The sequence below is a fragment of the Rhinolophus ferrumequinum genome, chromosome 3, assembly GCF_004115265.2.
Source record: "Rhinolophus ferrumequinum isolate MPI-CBG mRhiFer1 chromosome 3, mRhiFer1_v1.p, whole genome shotgun sequence".
NCBI classification, from domain to species: Eukaryota; Metazoa; Chordata; class Mammalia; order Chiroptera; family Rhinolophidae; genus Rhinolophus; species Rhinolophus ferrumequinum.
Window position 1 is genome coordinate 149972 of NC_046286.1, and position 17787 is coordinate 167758.

A 17787-nucleotide genomic window follows, 5' to 3' on the forward strand; every position below is an offset into this window, starting at 1 on the left:
AAATAAAAATGAAAAAATAAAAACGTAAATGCTTTAGTTTCAAAATATAGTCAGTTCCGAGAGAGGACATGAGATATAGGTGGGCAGAATTAAGCCACTGTCTGTAAGCACTTACGGTAAGTTGCTTTCCTGTTGAGGAAAAGACTAATTTTCTTTGAGGACACTGGCATGTTTTACCTTAAAGAACCTGCATCGTGCTAATAGTTAGTCCGTTTTCAGTAATTCTGAGTACATAGACAGAAAAGCAAATATGTGTGGCATTTTTCTGAATCATCTCCAAACAATAATAGCTGACTTTGTCCCAGAGAATATTAAAGGCAATCAGCTCAAGCAAAGTCTTAAAAATTTTACCTGATATGAACTTGTCACTATGGCCCAATCCCCGACCATTATGAAATCTGAATTTATCAATATGAATTCAAAGCCATATAACATTTCACAAGATAAGTGTTTTCCCCTACTTAAACACTGTGTCTAAACATGTACTTACAGGACAAACTTAACATCAACTTCCAATCAAACAACCCAGGATCAGCTTAACAAACTTAACATTTTACTGACCTCTCTCCCTTGCATTCAAATTCTAATTCTACCCCTAGAATTCACTTTCCTTCACTGATTTAGTCTGCCATTTCAAAGAAATCACCCCCCATCCTGATGGCATCCTACAATCTTAATATCTTATTGAAATACAATAAAAAGATATAAAATACAAGACCATTGTAAAATCAACAGATTTAAAATTACATTTTAATAAATATAGCAAACATAATGGAAAAATATATCTTTACTATTCTCTCTTAACTGAAAGTGTACATATAATTTATATATAGAATTGCTGTTTTAATCATAACTTTTCATAGTTCTATAACACCTATATGCATACTTTGTATGAACATCTTATGTATCAATATTTAAAGTTTTTAATGTGATAAATGAGCTTGCTTCTTGTTTGTTAATTTGTCTAATCTAGGTTGGATTGATGACAATGCTACTCTCAGAGGATGATGTATATTTAAGCTGTTTCTATGTTTTGTTTTAATAACACTTAAAGTAGAGAACCCAGTCTCACTGAGGTATGTTGAGGAGAAGAAGAGATTTTAAAGCAGCCTCAGCAAGCTCAGGATATTCATTTTTAACTTTTATCCAAAATGAAGCAAGTGATGCTGTATTTTCAAAATTCATTTTCAATCTTTCATCAGTAGCCAGCTTCAACAACTTATCCTGTAGGGTTATAGTTAAATTTAAATTATCTTTTGATGAAAGAAATGGATTTTGGATCCATGAATTTCCAATGCGTGGATCTTCATTTGAAGGAAAATACAATTCAAAACAATCTAACAAATTTGTAAGATGTTCGTTGATAACTTTTCTCAGGTATGCAATATCAAGATCACCTACTTCATTGATAAATGTTGTTCAATTATGGAACATATCATAACAATCTGTAGAAACTCTGTTTCTCCAAGCTTCTAACTTTTGTTTTTGTCCTTCAATCTTATCTGACATTGAAAAACATGTTGTATTCTTTCCTTGCATTGAAACATTAAGGTCATTAAAAATACTAAAGATATCAGATAAATAAGCAAGTCTGGCTGTCCAATTCACAGCTTTGAAAAGTTGGGACCAAACTGGTTTCTTGCTTTGCAGAAATACTAAGAGCTCATTTCATATTTCAAACATTCTTGATAGAAATTTTCCCCGTGATAACCATCGTATCTCAGCATGCAATAACAGTTGCTTATGATCAACTTCCGTATTATCACATAATAAAGAAAATAATCTTGAATTTAATGCATTAGATTTCACATAATTCACAACTTTTACTATGTCAGTAAGCATACTATTTAGTTCAGCTGATATTTTTTTCATAGCAAGACTTTCTCGATGAATAAAACAATGTGTTATTTTACATTCTGGCGCCAGTTCCTTAATCTGGGTAACCACTTCAGAATGTCTTCCCGTCATTGAAGCTGCACCATCAGAACACACTCCTATACAAAATTTAAATTCCAAACCACATTTGTTGACAATGTAATTTTTCACAGCTTCATACAGTTCTGAGCTCGTTGTGTTTGTTGGCAAAGAGGCTGAAAAAAAGAATTCTTCCTTTATATCATTATCATGTTCAAACCTTACATATACTAAAATAATTATCACGTTAGCAATATCTCTGCATTCATCAAGTTGCAATGAAAAATACTTTGCTAGTTTTATTTGTTGTATGAGTTGGTCTTCCATATCATTAGCCAGTTCCTGAATACGTCGAGCTATGGTGTCATTGGAAAGTGGTACTTGAGCTACCTTCTTTGCTGCAGATTCACCCAACATTTCCAAGCAAACCTCTTTGACGCAGTCTTTCACAAGTGTCTCGGCAATTGTGTATGGTGTTTTAGACTTAGCAACTGGAAGTGCTACTTTATAAGAAGCCCGCAAGGCACTAATGTTTATATGAGAAACACTGAATACCTGTTTTGGTAGGCTTTTTAATTCACTACTCTTTCTTTCAAAGAATTATTTTGGTTGTGAACTTACTTCTTTATGTTTTGAATATAAATGTCGCTTAAGTTTTGATGGTTTCATTGCCTCATTAGCCAGTACATCTCCACAAATAATACACTGTGATTTTAGCACTTCCCCATCAATTATGACTACAAAACCAAACTCAACATATGAGGGATCATACTTCCGAGTAAAACTAGTATGAACTCTTTTGGCTTTCACTTCTTCAGGATGACTTCCATTGTTTTCATTTCTTTTCCTACGACTGTGGTAGTCAGAAAAGGTATGTCTTTTCTTGATACAAAAGTCTAGTGAAGCTTGTTTCGCCATCTGTAAATTAGGAATAAAAATAAATAATATGAATTTTACTTTTTTATCTGATAATGTTAAACTACAATTTAGAAACTAGTCTTGATTAAAAATAAAAATGATTTTAAAAAATAAGTTATAAAGATAAATGCTTATTATCTGAGTTTCATAATATTTTTGAGTTACAGCTGACAAACTAAAATATCACACATTGTAAAGTGAACCTATTGTGCTTGACAAGTGTGCAACTCCCACCACCTGTGATTCACTTTGAGAGTTTAACAACACCCAAACTGGTCTATATTCTGTTCAAAAAGACAAGGTCATTAATCATGTGCTTGGGTGTTATAGCAATGTCAAATTGTTATAGGTTTCTAAATACTCTCAATTTGTACACTTACCTCATTATATATGTAGACTGTTATAGTTTGCAGAGACAAGCACTGATCTGAAGATAATCCTCTGCCGTTTGCCCAAATCATGTGCAACCTCCGTATTTAAAAATTCTAACCTGAACAGTTACACACAGTAACTCTACTTTATAAAACCTACTGATTTAAAATCTCTTTATCTTATCTAATACTATCCATTTAAATCTGAAAACTGAACTCTTTCCCAACACAAACCCGTATGTCCCAACCAAATTTATCATCCCGTTCTTCCAAAATATTTCTTTACTTGATCTGAAATGTGCTTTCTTAGCTTATGTCCCTCCCCAAACTCACACACAATTAAAACAAAGTAACATTAAATTCATCTGTTCACAAATTTATCCCTCTGCAGAACCATACCATCATACACACCATTTATCCCTTGAATCCTAGCTTTCTCATTTCCCCAAGAAATGCCCAACATCAGAAAGGAGTAAAAGAGATACTGTTCACCACCCCAAAACAATAAATAAGGCAGCATTCAAAGTTATAACTTCCAATTTGAAAAAAGGAGTAGAGGGACATTAAAAGTAATTGGTCTTTCTTTGGAGAAAATATAACCAGGTTGGTCATAACTGTGTTTTAGCATAACATTTAAATTTAGCATAAATTTATCAAAAAATTCTCATTCATCATGATCATAGTAAAGTTTAATAAGGCTCTTCCCCTGCGTTGATCTACATACAGTAGATAGACTTACCCAATCTCCTTTGTCTGATGAAAATGGTGTCTGTGATGGCTTTGGCATTTTGGAAGGTTGAACAGTTAAACTTTGAATCTCATCATGCTTCCTTTTCATTGTAGTGGTCTCATAGCAAAGACTACATGTTATTCTGTGATGATAGTTCTCAGTTTCAGGTTGACAGGACACTCCACAGATTGCATGGACATTTCTATCACATGATATACAACTATTGGCACCTGCACGTTCTTTTTCACAAACTACACAGGATAAAAATTTTAGTCTGTTTCCAGGAGAGTTTTTTTTGGCCACTGCAGGAATAGTAGAAAGATTCTCTTCTACATCACTGCTATCTGTTCCGGTCTCAATGTGTTCTTCATACTGGGCTCGCAGACTGTTTTCTAATTCTTTGTTGGCCTGTTCTAATTCATTTTCTTTGCTCAGGCCAGCAACAAATTCTTCAGTTAACTGAGAATGACACAGGCCCAGTTTAGCTTCAGAGCTAAATGTAGCTTCACAGAGAGTCTGTTGCATGCCTCTATGATAGGGTTGATTTCGGGTCATCTGAATGAACCACAAAAATTCAGCCCAGTGTGATGAATTGTTAGTTTGCATCCAGGACATAATCCTACTCTGGATATCCTCATTAATTTGATTTACAGAACTTTGGCTTTGACAGGGCTGAGGCTTCCCATGGACAATTTTCAATTCTGGCCAAATATTACTAAGTTCACTGACAATCTGTTTTGAAAATTCCCTCCCATTGTCAGACTGTAGGACACTGGGTGCTCCAATAATTATGAAAATATCTAAAAGAGCATGTGCAGTTTCCTTAGGTCTTTCAGATTTTAACGATTGCAAAAAACTCAACTTTGTACGAAGGTCTTGATAATGCATTATAAATTTAAACTCCCCATCAGGATTCAATTGCATGTCTATAAGATCCACTTGGCATCTTGAGTTAACTTCTTTAATTGGCTTTGATGTTAGAATTTTCTTGAGTTTTGAATTTTTCTGTTGGCATGGTTTGCAGAGTGTCAAGTATAACATTATTACTTATTTTGTGATGTTCTTGTATTTTGCTTGTAACTCTTTTTCCATACGGGTACGTCCACCATGTCCAATGCTAAGATGTGTATCATGCAGAATATCAAATAAGTCCTCACTATGTAAATAATACTGTATTTTATCTGTTTCTCCATTTATAGCCTCAATCAGCTTCTCATTTCCTTTTACAAGGATCACATCAAATCTAGCCAAGCGACGGTAATCAACAGATTCCTTTTTTGCCTTAACTTTAGCCTCTTTCACTTCCCTTATTAATTGACAGTACTTTGCTTTAGAAAATATCTTGGTATTATTACTTTTGTTTTCCAGTAACACTGCTAGGCTTCAGAAGAATTTTTCTCTCATGTTTTCTGGTTCAATTTCTGCTTCATTAGTATCTAAGCTACTGAGATTATCATCACCCATGCTTTGAGACATCATGGAAAGCCACAAAAACGACCCTAAAATATGAAGACAAAAATCAATTAGAATATTTGGGAATATAATTTAAAATACATATATTGCCCAAACAGCCACTAGAGCTTGGACTAGAAGTAGCGGGTATGGTCACACAAAAGGGGAGGATAAAATTTTGGTTAAGGAGTCTAGCCTTAGAAGACTAAAGAGAGGGTAAATGAAGAATTCTATCCAGGAACAAAAAGTTCTGGTATAGTCAAGAGTGGAAAGCCAGAATGTGGCTTTCCAGAGTAGTATCCAGGGTTAGCCTTAAAGTAAAGCCCTATTTTATGTAAAACAGGAAGCAAATTAATGCTGTTATTTTTTTTATTAACTACACTTTTTTTTTTTTTTGGCTAGAGAAGCCTCAGCAATAAATATTTTTAAAAGCCCCAGACTATACCACATTTTGTTATAGTCAGTCAGGTTAGCTGTTACAGCAACATTTGAGGCTTAAGTTTCAACATCATATATTTACAACAGCTACCTTCCAGGGCTTGTGAAACTACAACCCCAATTTAAATATCCTTATTACTAATGTTAATAAAGAAAGAATTGTAGACGAGCTTGAAGTAGTGAAAAATTTCTGACTTAATATAGCATATTAAAATAGACATTTAGAATATTCATAATAACAGAAACATTTAGAATAATTCAAATTTGGCTAGTCTTAAGGAAACTATTTTGAAAAAAATAAAAAATAATAATTTGGAATTAGTATATCACCTCTAGATAGTCTTATAACTGTCTTGGAAAAAAAAAAAACTTTCCCTCAAGTCAACATTGTTTATACCAATCTGCATATCAAATATTGAAGAGGTAAATTTAAATCATTCTCAAATGTTCATAATTTCCAAAAGTAGGTTCAATTTAATGTGTTTTGGCCTCACTTAACTCTCAACTGTTCCAATAAGACTTCCTTGATCATTTATTTTAAGCTCACAGTGAGTTCTCCCTTCTTGAAAAACATAATTTATTCATTTATTCATAACACAAACTAGCACTGCAACATTTTCTTCTTTCGCTGTTTCATATACAGAACTAACAAGATTGTCAGTTTCTAAGGTGGGGATCACTTATTTCTCTATTATCTTTTCCATTATCTAACACATTTCTACAAAGAAAAATGTTGGATAAAAATGTGTTGACTAACTTTATAATGAAGATGACAACACCCATGGTAAGTGCTATCTCAAAATGTGACTGAAAAGACCATTATGTGGTTAGTATTTCTTTCCACGCTGATCCATTTTGTGTCATGCTATGGAGCCATGAACAGAAAAGGAAGGTAAAACAAGGATGAATTTGGAGGATGAAAGGAATACAGAGCAACATAAATTAGAACCAGGCGAATATAAGCTCCAGAAGTTAGTAGAATCAATGTTAATAGGTGTAGGATAACCAGGGAATAGGGAGATGATAGGGTTATAAGAAAAACAATGTATCAATTATACTGAAGCTTTTGGGAAAAGATAGCTGCTCCAGAACCAGGTCAGCCTGTGCTCCTGCCTCCACTACACTATTAACAGTCCTTAGAACATATACATGACAAAAATTGTGGCAAACACTATAGAAATGGCACTTATGGCAACATGGATAAGTGCTCAACATCTATATACAGAGGTATCTTTGATTTATCTACAGGTACTTAATTCCATTGCAAAATATCTATAAAAAGTCTTGTGTTCAACTATTTCTTACATTATTACCTGCTTGCTTAATTCAATTCCTTTAACAACATTATTCTACACTGGCTGACTTTTCCTTCAGTTATATTCAGTAGAAGCTGCAATGGAATGAGGTTTGAAACTTTTCAATGACTAGACCTCTCCTGCTCCCAAATTTCATCCTCTTTCCAGAGGCTAAATTATCTTCACCATTGTCTTGAAGTGTACGTGGCCCTGGAGATTCACATTCCATTCTGTCTTCCATAGACTGGAGCTGAGTACCTAAGGACTCCTTTGTAGTATCCAGAGGAATCATTTCTTCCATAGGAACTTCCTGCCCATATGTGCCCTATGGGACCTGGGGACAAAGAGATACATTTTGAAATTCATATAATGATCATTCATAAACCATAGCTAAATCTCAAAACATTCTTCTACTGAAATAGAATGTAAGAAGAAAAGAAGTCTCCTTTGAATTCTTAAGAGCACAATATAGAATAAGAAATTTTAAAACGCTGGGACTTATAAAGCCAGAGCCATAAACAGAAGCTATCTCCATTGGACAGGAGTTGATATGTATCCCTATGGTTTCTGTTCTGAGGATTAATAATAGAAACACATTAAAGGAATCTTTCCTAAATTATGATAATTGAAAGAAAATTGTAAATTTTTGTTTGTTTGTTTTTTACAGTTACTGGTTTATTATAAAGGATGCTCAGGTACAATCAAATGGAAGATAGTTAAATGCAATAAATTAACTTTTGAATTATTTTTTCACTCAATTGAAAATATTAACCTCATTTCAAATACCTAGAAACAAATTTCTCCCTGCACTTAAGGTAATTATTTTTTACTATATGTATGTAGGTTGCCAGAAATTGTCTGTTTTCAATAGTTTAGTAGTTACCAGAGGGTAAACGGGGAGTGGGGTGGTAGATGAAGGTAAACGGGATCAAATATATGGTGATGGAAGGAGAACTGACTCTGGGTGGTGAACACACAATGGGATTTATAGATGATGTGATACAGAATTGTACACCTGAAATCTATGTAATTTTACTAACAATTGTCACCCCAATACACTTTAATTAAAAAAAAATTGTCTGTTTTTTTGTTTTGTTTTCATACAGATTTTAAATGATGCACTAAGTTTGCAGACATTCCATTTCTCAAAATTGTGGAGCTTTTCAGTGTATTGGGGTGTTAGGAGGAAGTGTTGAAATTTTATTTCAACGTATTAAAAAATTATTTTAAATACGATTGCATGGAGCACTGTTTCTACCATAGAAATAAAATAGATCTGTTTTTCCTGCTAGCATCATGTTAATATTTGTTTACTGTATTTTAATTTGGCTGCTAGGATAATATGACTAGTAAAAGAATATTCTGTCTTAGGTTGGACATTTAGCATTGGGCACAGGCTGTGTCTGTGAATCACACATGTAATGGACCTATTCTTTTGCAATCATATCAGTAATCAAACTAATACTAGCCATGAGATTCAGATGAAATCAAACTTAGGGTCAAACCAATCACTGAATCCTGAGGACACTTGTCCCAGCAGAAAGAAAACACATTTTCCATCTGGAAAGTTGAGACATTAAGACTCTTGTAATGCCGCTGATTCCTTGTTTGTAAATACAAATCCAGCCAAGAAAGGAAACTAGGAAAAGGGGTTACCTTAATTTGAGTAAGTTAACTTGGTGGGAAATACTCTTCTCAGAGATAAATATTTTCTATATAGGGTTTAGAATGCTAACTACAAGTTACAAATGTGTAAATGCAAGCATATTTGTCATTTTGCTTATGTTGATATATAAAACTGATGTATGCTACTGGTGAACTACTTTATTAATATAAAATATTAAAACTGTGGGAGAAAATTCATAGCAACTTTTTATTGTAAAAAGTTACATATCTTATTTGCAGACTATTCTGCATCAATAGCATCTGATCTTTACAAGGTCAATTACATGTAAATGAGTTTTAGTGTGAGAAATTAAAAATAAATACTTGGGGTGGGGGATATGCAGATTATCTAATTAGGGACTAATGAGCTGTTTCAGGCAGGAAGGAATCTGACAATTGTTTTAGACAAATGCGGAAAATATTAGCACAGTGTGTTGTGAATGGAAAAATAAAAGCCAGTTAAGTTGGATAACTGTGTTGACTGAAAAGGAAATTATCCTATCCTTATACTAATCATCTAGTGTATTGTTTATAATCAAATTTCCCCAATTGTCCCCCAAATACATTTTTTCTAAGTCATGATCCAATCATTATTTATTCATTGTTTTTGGTTATTATACCTCTTTTGCATCTTTTAATCTAAAATAATTCCCTGCCTTTTGATATTAAATATTGAAAAATAAGAGCTAGTTGTCTTATAGAATATCCCACATTAGGTACTTATCTGATTGTTTCTTCACAAATAGATTTGGTTAAACGTTTTTGGAAGAATACTACATAAGTGATGCATATTTATTATGTCACATCACAGGGTACCTGCTATCAAGTTATTTCATTGTTGATAATGCTAAATTTGATCACTTAGTTAAGGCAGTGACCCCCAGATCTATTTGAAATATTTTCCCACTATAATTAATGTCAGCTATTGAGTAATAATTTGGAACTATGTAAAATATCCTATTCCCCAATGATTTTAGCATTTATTGATGATTTTTGCTTGAATCAAATTTTATACTGTAAGTTGCAAAATGATGACTTCCTACTTTTATACTTATACATTTATTAAATAGCAAGAGCTTTCTGTCCCTTCTTCATCTGTCTGTCTCTCTTTTTGAGTATCACTATTGACTTATTTCATAACCCATTCCATCCTTATTCCCTTTGATGCTCAAACTGTCTTAAATTTGGCCTGTGGGAGACCTCTGATTTGGTTCCTGCATCCTTCTGACATGACCTCACTAGTTTTTTTTTTTTTTTAGCACATCCATGCTTTCCAGAATAATAAACAGTTACAAGGACCACACTGTATGTTCTCTGTCTCAAACGTAGTTTCAACTCCTTTTCCCAAGAAATCTTGACTCCTTTTATAACAAATCTTTTATAACAAAGATTGAGTAGGCTCACTGTTAATGAGGCATCATTGCCTCTAGGCCCTTTCATGGATAGAGCTGGTAAATGCATTTTATAAAATATCATGAATTCAATATCAACAATATAGAATTTTCCTCACCTTTCCATATTCCATATAAACATCTCCCTTTCTCCAACAGTGAAAAAAACAGTTCAAAACAATGTATACAGAGGGTGCCTACACACATTTTAAGAAAGGAAAACACTATATTAAAATTGTAATACTCAATATATACTGATAACAAAAGATGAATACAAGTCATGTGTATACATCTTTTTTGTACCCTTGGTATATACCCATTTGCTTAACCTACAATAAACACAAAAGTTACAGGATTACAATGCTTTGCATTATAGAACACTTCCAACATACATACTTAGTAAAATTCAAATATTGTTGCAGCTTTATATGTCCATAGACAGTATCCTATTGTCTATCCCAGTATTCTGACAGTATATAGTCAGAATACTGTGTTCAAGTCACTTGAATTATTTTTTCCCTCTGTGTTTATTTGATATACAATTGAGTTCATTTGTTTCTGTGTTTAATCATTTTGAGTTTAAGTGTTTTTTAAATACTTAAAACATTTATATGATATCAAAAAATCAAAATATATTTTCAAAGAAGTCTTGCCTATATTCATATAGTCTGCATTTTACTCTTATACTTAAAGCAAAAGATAGCCGAGAAGTGAAAAGCTCTTGTGGAGCAGCCTGTTGAACTACACCATCTTCTTCCACACCTTCCATTTGGGCCTCAGCAACTAAAGGCTATAGCAGGAGATTGCAGCAGCTTCTCAATATCTTCACTCTCAATTTCAAGTCCAACCTCCTTTGCAAGAGCAATCAGTACAGCCTGCTTTGATTTGGGGGAGCTGTTTTGAAGGCTGAAAGCCTTTAGAATCATGAATTAAGTCAGAGACAACTTTACAGCACACCCCATGCAAGCAGGTTTTGTGACATCATTCCAGGCCTCTACAATAATGTCAATTGCAAGTTTAATGTTACTCACTTGATTCTGGAATTCAAAAAACTGTATGTGAATTTTCATCCCGTCGATGAAAGAAACATCTTGAATGTTCTTCCTAAATAATAAATTTTAAAGGCAGCAATCACACCCTGATCACGGGGCTAGGGTAAAGAAGTTGTATTAGGAGGTAAAAAGAAAACTTTAATATTTGAAGAGAGCTCAGCAACTGTTGGTATATTACTGAGAATTACAAGAATTTTGAAAGGCAAATTTTTCCTCTTGCAGTATCTTTAAAATTCATCTACAAAAACATCCCCTAGAAAATCAATAAATATCTGCTCTGTCATCAGCCTCTCTTTCTAGACCTATACCTCGTTTTTACAATTCCTTCAAAGCTTGTGGGTTGGCAGAGTGATAAGTCACAACAGGTTTTAAGCCTCCCCTGGCATTTGCACCTAGCATCACAGTCAGTTAATCTTTTGTAACCTTAAATCCTGGCGCTTGTGTTTCCTTTTACAAGATACAGGTTCTTGAGGGCATTTGCTACCAAAAAAGACTGGTTTCATCAAAATTAAAAATTTGATCCAGGGTATGGCCTTCTTCATCAATCAAATTTCTTGACAATGGGGGAAATGTCTTTGCAGCTTCTTCATCTGCACTCACAGCTTCACCAGAGAGCTTAACATTATGAAAAGCACAGGGGTTCTTAAAGCCACTAAACCAGCCACTACTTGCACTAAATGAAGGCACTCCTGCAGGATTTTCAGCTTTTTTTTTTTTTAAGTCTTCATATAATGCTAAGACTTTCTCTTTAATTTTGAGAAAAGTTGCCCAATTGCATCTTTGTTTGGTATTCAACCCACACACCTTACAAATGTTACATTTCTTCTGTTTCCTTATGCCTTGCTCTAACAGATTTTGTAGCACTAGCAGCTATTACAGCTAAGATAGCTTTCTTTTATTTTCTCAGCATTGTCCCTAATTGTGCGCAGCATTGACTCTTTCATGCTGGTTGCACAACCAATGTCACAGATTCTTTCATTTCTTTCAAAATGTTTTACATTTTTGAGGTTTTCTTCAGTTGTTAAAGCTTTACTTTCTTTATTCTCACTAGCAGAAATTTTATCACCAGCATGCTTCTGTGGCACTTGCAAATCTTTTGCTTGCTCATTTTCTGGAATACAAAAAAGTTTAGCAAACAGTGCACAAAGATGAGAGGGAACCATGGAAATAAGTACTTCCAAAACAGAGACTGTGGCCAAAAGAGACAAAAGGAAGAATGTGGAGGTGAATGGCATTATGTACAGTACTGTATGTCTTCAAAATTTGCTGCATTGACCTATAATCAGATACGTTGCATTCAGCTGCTTTTACTTGGTAGCCCAACAACTTGCTGGGGAAACTCATGTATAAGCCAGCACAATTTCAGCATTATATTTACTCATTTCCCTATTTACCAGTATTATATGAAAGATTTTGCATTCCAGAAAAATGTGTTTTAACAGGTCAGGTTGTATACATGAAACATTCATATTCAAAGAGTTCAGATAAATGTATACATATGTGGGGACAGAGCCCCAGAAAGCAGTTTCCAGGCTCTCGGCCTCATGTGGAAAGGTGCTGGCTCGGGTAGTAAATGGCCATCAGCTGTGGCTGGTTGGCCGTCAGCTGTAGCCATTGAGCCATTGGCCACTAATATAACTGCTGTGGCTATGGAGGGAAGTTGAGGAGAGAGGAGGAGAGAGGAGGACAGAGGAGGAGACTGAAGGAGAGTGGAGGAGAGTCGGTCGGTTGGCAGCAAAGCGGACAGCAGGTCGCACGTCGTGTAAACCCAGTGAGACCATAGTGGTATGACTTCCCTACCTATGGCTCCGTGGGTGTTCCTTTTTGGCCTAGCCATATCCTGCGTTCTTATGTGGGGAGCGGGACCAGAGACCCCACCGGACACCCTGCGTGACACTTGGCGTAGTCGGCAGGATACCCCGCCTGACACCCCGCAGGCCGCCCCGCACGACACCCCGCATGACAACATAGTATTATACAAAGAAATGTAAGAGTGTTTGGCAATATCCTAGAAGCATTCCTTATATCCTGATACTGATTTGTTTTCATATATGATAAAAGTAATGGGCATCATAAGGAGAGACCGCTAATTTAATCTCACAGACCCTAAATAAAATATATTTCCTAGTGGTAAGCAATAGATCGAGGTTTTTCATTTGGTTAAGTCATCTACTTATTTGGATCAGCTATCACTTACATGAAAACTGTTATCCCATAAACATGAATCTATTCATCTATAACAGTGATCAAATAATAATGCCCCAAACCAGAATTTGAAGCCATCACTGTGACGTTAATCTCACCTACTCCACCTTGGACTCAGGCACCCAAATTTTCCATACAAGACGGCACTTCCAATTTCTCACCTGCTGTCTAAGTTCATCAAGCTCCCTCTCCAAATCCTCCAGCACAGTCACTACCTCCTCTCCACTCTCAGGATTATGCTCCTGGACCCAAACCTGGAGTTCCTCAGGCAGAATGGTCAGAAACTGCTCCAGCACCAACAGTTTCAAGATCTGCTCCTTGGTGTGTATCTCTGGGCTCAGCCACTGCCGGCATTGATCCTGCAGTTGGTTCAGAGCCTCCCTGGGTCCAGGTGTCTCCTGAGAGCAGAACTGCCTGAAGCGCTGACGCTGACGAGCGAGTTCCCCGGTGTGAGGCAAATCCTTCTGTAAGCAGGATTCCTGATCCCAAACACGGTCTTCTTCTTTAACCTTTACTTTGATAATCTCCCCTTGTTCCTCTGAAGCCTGGCCAGCCAAGGCTGGGAGGGCCCTGGAGGGTGCCGCCATCCTGAATTTGGACAGCTCAGAAGGTTCTCTCCAATTTGGGTCTAGGCAGATGGGTAACCTTACTTGAGGTTCCCACCCAACCCGTGGTCAGAAAGTTTTCGATATGAGAAAACACTGTGAACGCGGAAAAATCACAGAGGCGGTTTTAAAAAAAAGTCGTTTATGTGACAACACAGGGAAGTTACTTGAGCAATTCCATTTAAAGTGAAGCTCGTCCTCTGACAAGACCAGAAGCGGCACAGAAGCACTCAGTAAAAGCTTCAGATTTACAAACTGAGTGGCAGGTTACCTGCAAGTCAGAACACGAGGTTATTAAGAATACTTCGGGCCTAAATTCAGCCTGAATAAACGAGCCTGGGCGCGAAACCAGAGAGGTCGCTCGGCGCCCCCGTCAGCCAGGCCCAGGAGAGGGAGAGGCGCTCGTGCCGCGCCACAAGCCGTCCGCTCCGAGGGCCCGCTCGGTCTCCGCGCAGACCTCCACGTCCCTCGGGCGCAGCTTCCGCCTCTGAGGAGCTCAGACCCCCCGGCGCAAAGCCGGACAAGTGGGCGCCGGACAGCCTTCCCAGGCGGGGGTGGCAGCCCCTCCAAGTCTCCACCTCAGGCCACAGATGCTCCCGCCGGCCGGGGGCGCCACGCTAACTTCCGGTCCGCTCTAGGATTCCTGGTGGTGCAATCATCTCAGTGGTCGTGGCAACGCGGGCTGGGAACGCGGGAGGCAAGTTCTCTGTAAACGCTTAACTCCCGACTTACCCAATCGTGAGAGCCACGGTGTGAGCAGTGCTAGTGTAGAGGCTGCCCTGGGCTTTCCTGCCACGGCGATAAACCGCTGTCCGCACTCAGACCAGCGGTGCTCAGTGCTGCGTCCTGAAAACAAATCTAGAAGGGCATCCTAAGTAAGTGAATTTGTAGGCTTCATTCCTACCTTTCCTAATGAGTTTTGCGCCATCCTCTCCTTTGCCAGTCACCGTAAGTCAGATGTGAAAAAACTGTAAGATTTATTCCTATCATTCCATTTTATAAATGGGAAAACCAAGACCCATAGAAAAGAAGTTTCCCCCTAATCCAGTAGTAGCTATTTTTGCTACTTTTGGTTCTGTGAGCTACGACTGTACACAGTTGTGGGAAATAGGCCCCAAAATAACTTAATAACAAGCAAAATCTGGACATGTCTTCACAGCCTAACGAGTCACTTACAGAGTAGAACAACCAGAAAATTGCCAACGGGCTCCTGCTCCTTCACGCAGAGCGTGCTCTGCCAGGCAAGGATTCTGCCAAAGGTCTGAAAGTGCAGAAATCATTGCAAGTGCCAGACTTGATTCCTCTTCCTCCTGCCCATCGCAGCGTGCCCCCCCCCCCCACAGCCTTGTTAAGAACACTCAATAAATAATAGATACCCAAAGAATATCTGTTGAATTGCTTTATGGCTCCACTTCCCTATTCTCTTCCCTCCTACTTTGGTCCCTTTTGATTACTCACATCTTGGCATTTCTGATTCAAGAGGCTTTGTAGAATCAGAACATTGTTTTTGGAAATCCCTAAATTAAAAATTCTTATCCTTAGTGTCTGTGAATTGTCTTGGGTGAGTCACTAAACTCAGTGAAATTGTACAGAAATTTTTTGTCTAGATGCCCGAATCATCAGATTCTCAAAGGACAGAGATGGAGGCTGCTTATTTATTTTCCTAGCCACGATGAACCTGTTGCACTTTTGTCATTTCCCCAATCAACTATTAAGACTTTGCAGTCAGTGATTCTGTCTTCTTCTACCTCTTTCATTTTCTGCACGCTATGATCACAGCCATGTTGAGCATAGTAGTAGGCAGCCAACATGGAGTAAACAAGACTTTTAAGTCCTCTACTGAAGGGCATTAATTTTTTTTTGTAGACTTGCGTTTTTAATTACTAAAGTGATATACACTTATAAACATATCTGTGTGTGTGTGCATGTGTGTGTAAATCACAAAAGTGAGCATGGCAAAAAAATGAAAATCACCTTCATCCCCAAATCCATTTCACAGAAAAATTCATGCCAAGAGTTTGGTATATATTCTTTGAACCTGTTTAAAAATGAATATATAAACTCACAAATTATGGCTTACAAAAATTAGATCATGCTGTGTATTACATTCAGCAAATTGTTGGGTTTTGTTTGTTTTAAACTTAAATTCTCTCCAAAAACTACCAAGCCAACATGCAAGTACCTACATATCCCTTTCCTTTTTTTTAATTAATAGCAGCTGTATATTACTTCAGTTAAGTGGGTGAGCATATTTTCAAGTTTTTGATACGGTAAAATATTACAATGAACATCCTATATTTTTACTTTTTATTATATTTCTGTAGGATGGCTTTTTAAAAGAAAATTTCTGAGATAGAGATTATTTTGATAGATATTGCCAAACTGCCCTTCAGCCTTCAGGAGATTATTTATTATGAGTCTCTCTAGGTTCAAATAAAATCCCTCACTTGCGCAGACCCTTTCCAAGGCACTGGAAGGAGTCGCCCTGTATGAAACGTGTTTTTGTAGAACTTGCAAAAGTATGTTATAATGAAAATTAGTTAAAACTGCTGCCTCTTTCTACTCCAACTTATTCTCAAATACATTATATACGATTGGAGGGGCCGTATCTAATTTTGTGTTAATAATGTCTTCCTTTGTTCTTAGAAAGGACCCTCTAAGTCATGCAAGCTTCAGGTCTCACGAAATCTGGATCCAACCTGCTGTCTTCCAAAAGCTAATTTATGCTCCTAATAGAAGTGATTGTCCTGAATTATATTTTGCTCATTGTCTTTTCTCCAGCAATAACGAAGTATTAGATTTGATTATCAGAATGGTCTCATTGAATCCTGACCTAACTCTTCCAGGTTAGAGCTATGCAATTATCAAGGAGATATTTAACTACAACTACAAATGCACGCTAAGCTTCTAGGTAGATCCTGTGGTGGATTAAGTAGCACTCTGAACGTGGAATCCAGTAGTTCGAGTTCAAATTTCGCTGGCACCTCTCAGAAGACTTTTCTATATACTTCCAGGGTCTACATACTTGTGGTCTTACGCAGCAGTATACCACTCTATCTAAACAGAAGCAGAAGAACCAAATATTTTCGACTGGGAAGTAACGGATTCCTTTAAATTCAGCTTTCATAAGCGCAAAGTCGGCCCGCAAGGAGACTGACTAGAAATGGAGCGCCACTCACAGCGACCTCGCAAACTTCTCAGGGACCCGGTGGAAAAGCCCTAGCAGCGGACAATAGCTGTGATGGGGTTGCACCTTCCTCAAAATCTCCAAGCACAATGGCCTCCCAGACGCTCCTAAGCCTAAACCCCATGCTTGGACTTGCTGAGCGTGGGGCTGGGCGCACTTTCCTCGCTGTGAACCTCATATCCTGGCTCTCTTCTCACCCCTCTCAACATCTCCATTTCACCAAGACAATTCACTCTTGTACGCCTTTGTTCCTTCTCATTCTCCTCCTCACCACCCACCGCAAACTGCAATTGGAAACTCCCCAAACGCCAGCAGCTGCCGAGTGCGCGAGTCCCTGCCGTCCAAGCCGCCCAGGCCTCCAGCTGGAGAGAAAGTCACTCCCCAATTCATTACAAATCGTCCTCCTTTGTCGTCAGAAAAGAATACAAGTAGTGGAGGGGCCCATGGAGGAATCTAAAGGTGTGTGGCAGAGGAGACCAGGGATGAGGCGGATGAAGGGGTGGGGTTGTGTGAGGATGCGGAGTGAAACATCGTCAGCTTCCAGCCATTCCTCATGCCTCTCAG

At 37.3% G+C, this 17787-nt stretch overlaps 1 protein-coding gene across 1 annotated transcript; it reads right to left on the reverse strand.

The window, feature by feature from the left end:
• Nucleotides 1–886: 886 nt before the first annotated feature.
• LOC117020392 (SCAN domain-containing protein 3-like) lies at nt 887–14052 on the reverse strand. The gene is given in 5 exon segments (XM_033102847.1): nt 887–1086; nt 1088–2832; nt 3943–5432; nt 7305–7452; nt 13593–14052. Coding segments are annotated over 5 exon segments (3972 nt in total). The 5' UTR covers nt 14019–14052; the 3' UTR covers nt 887–923.
• Nucleotides 14053–17787: the final 3735 nt, after the last annotated feature.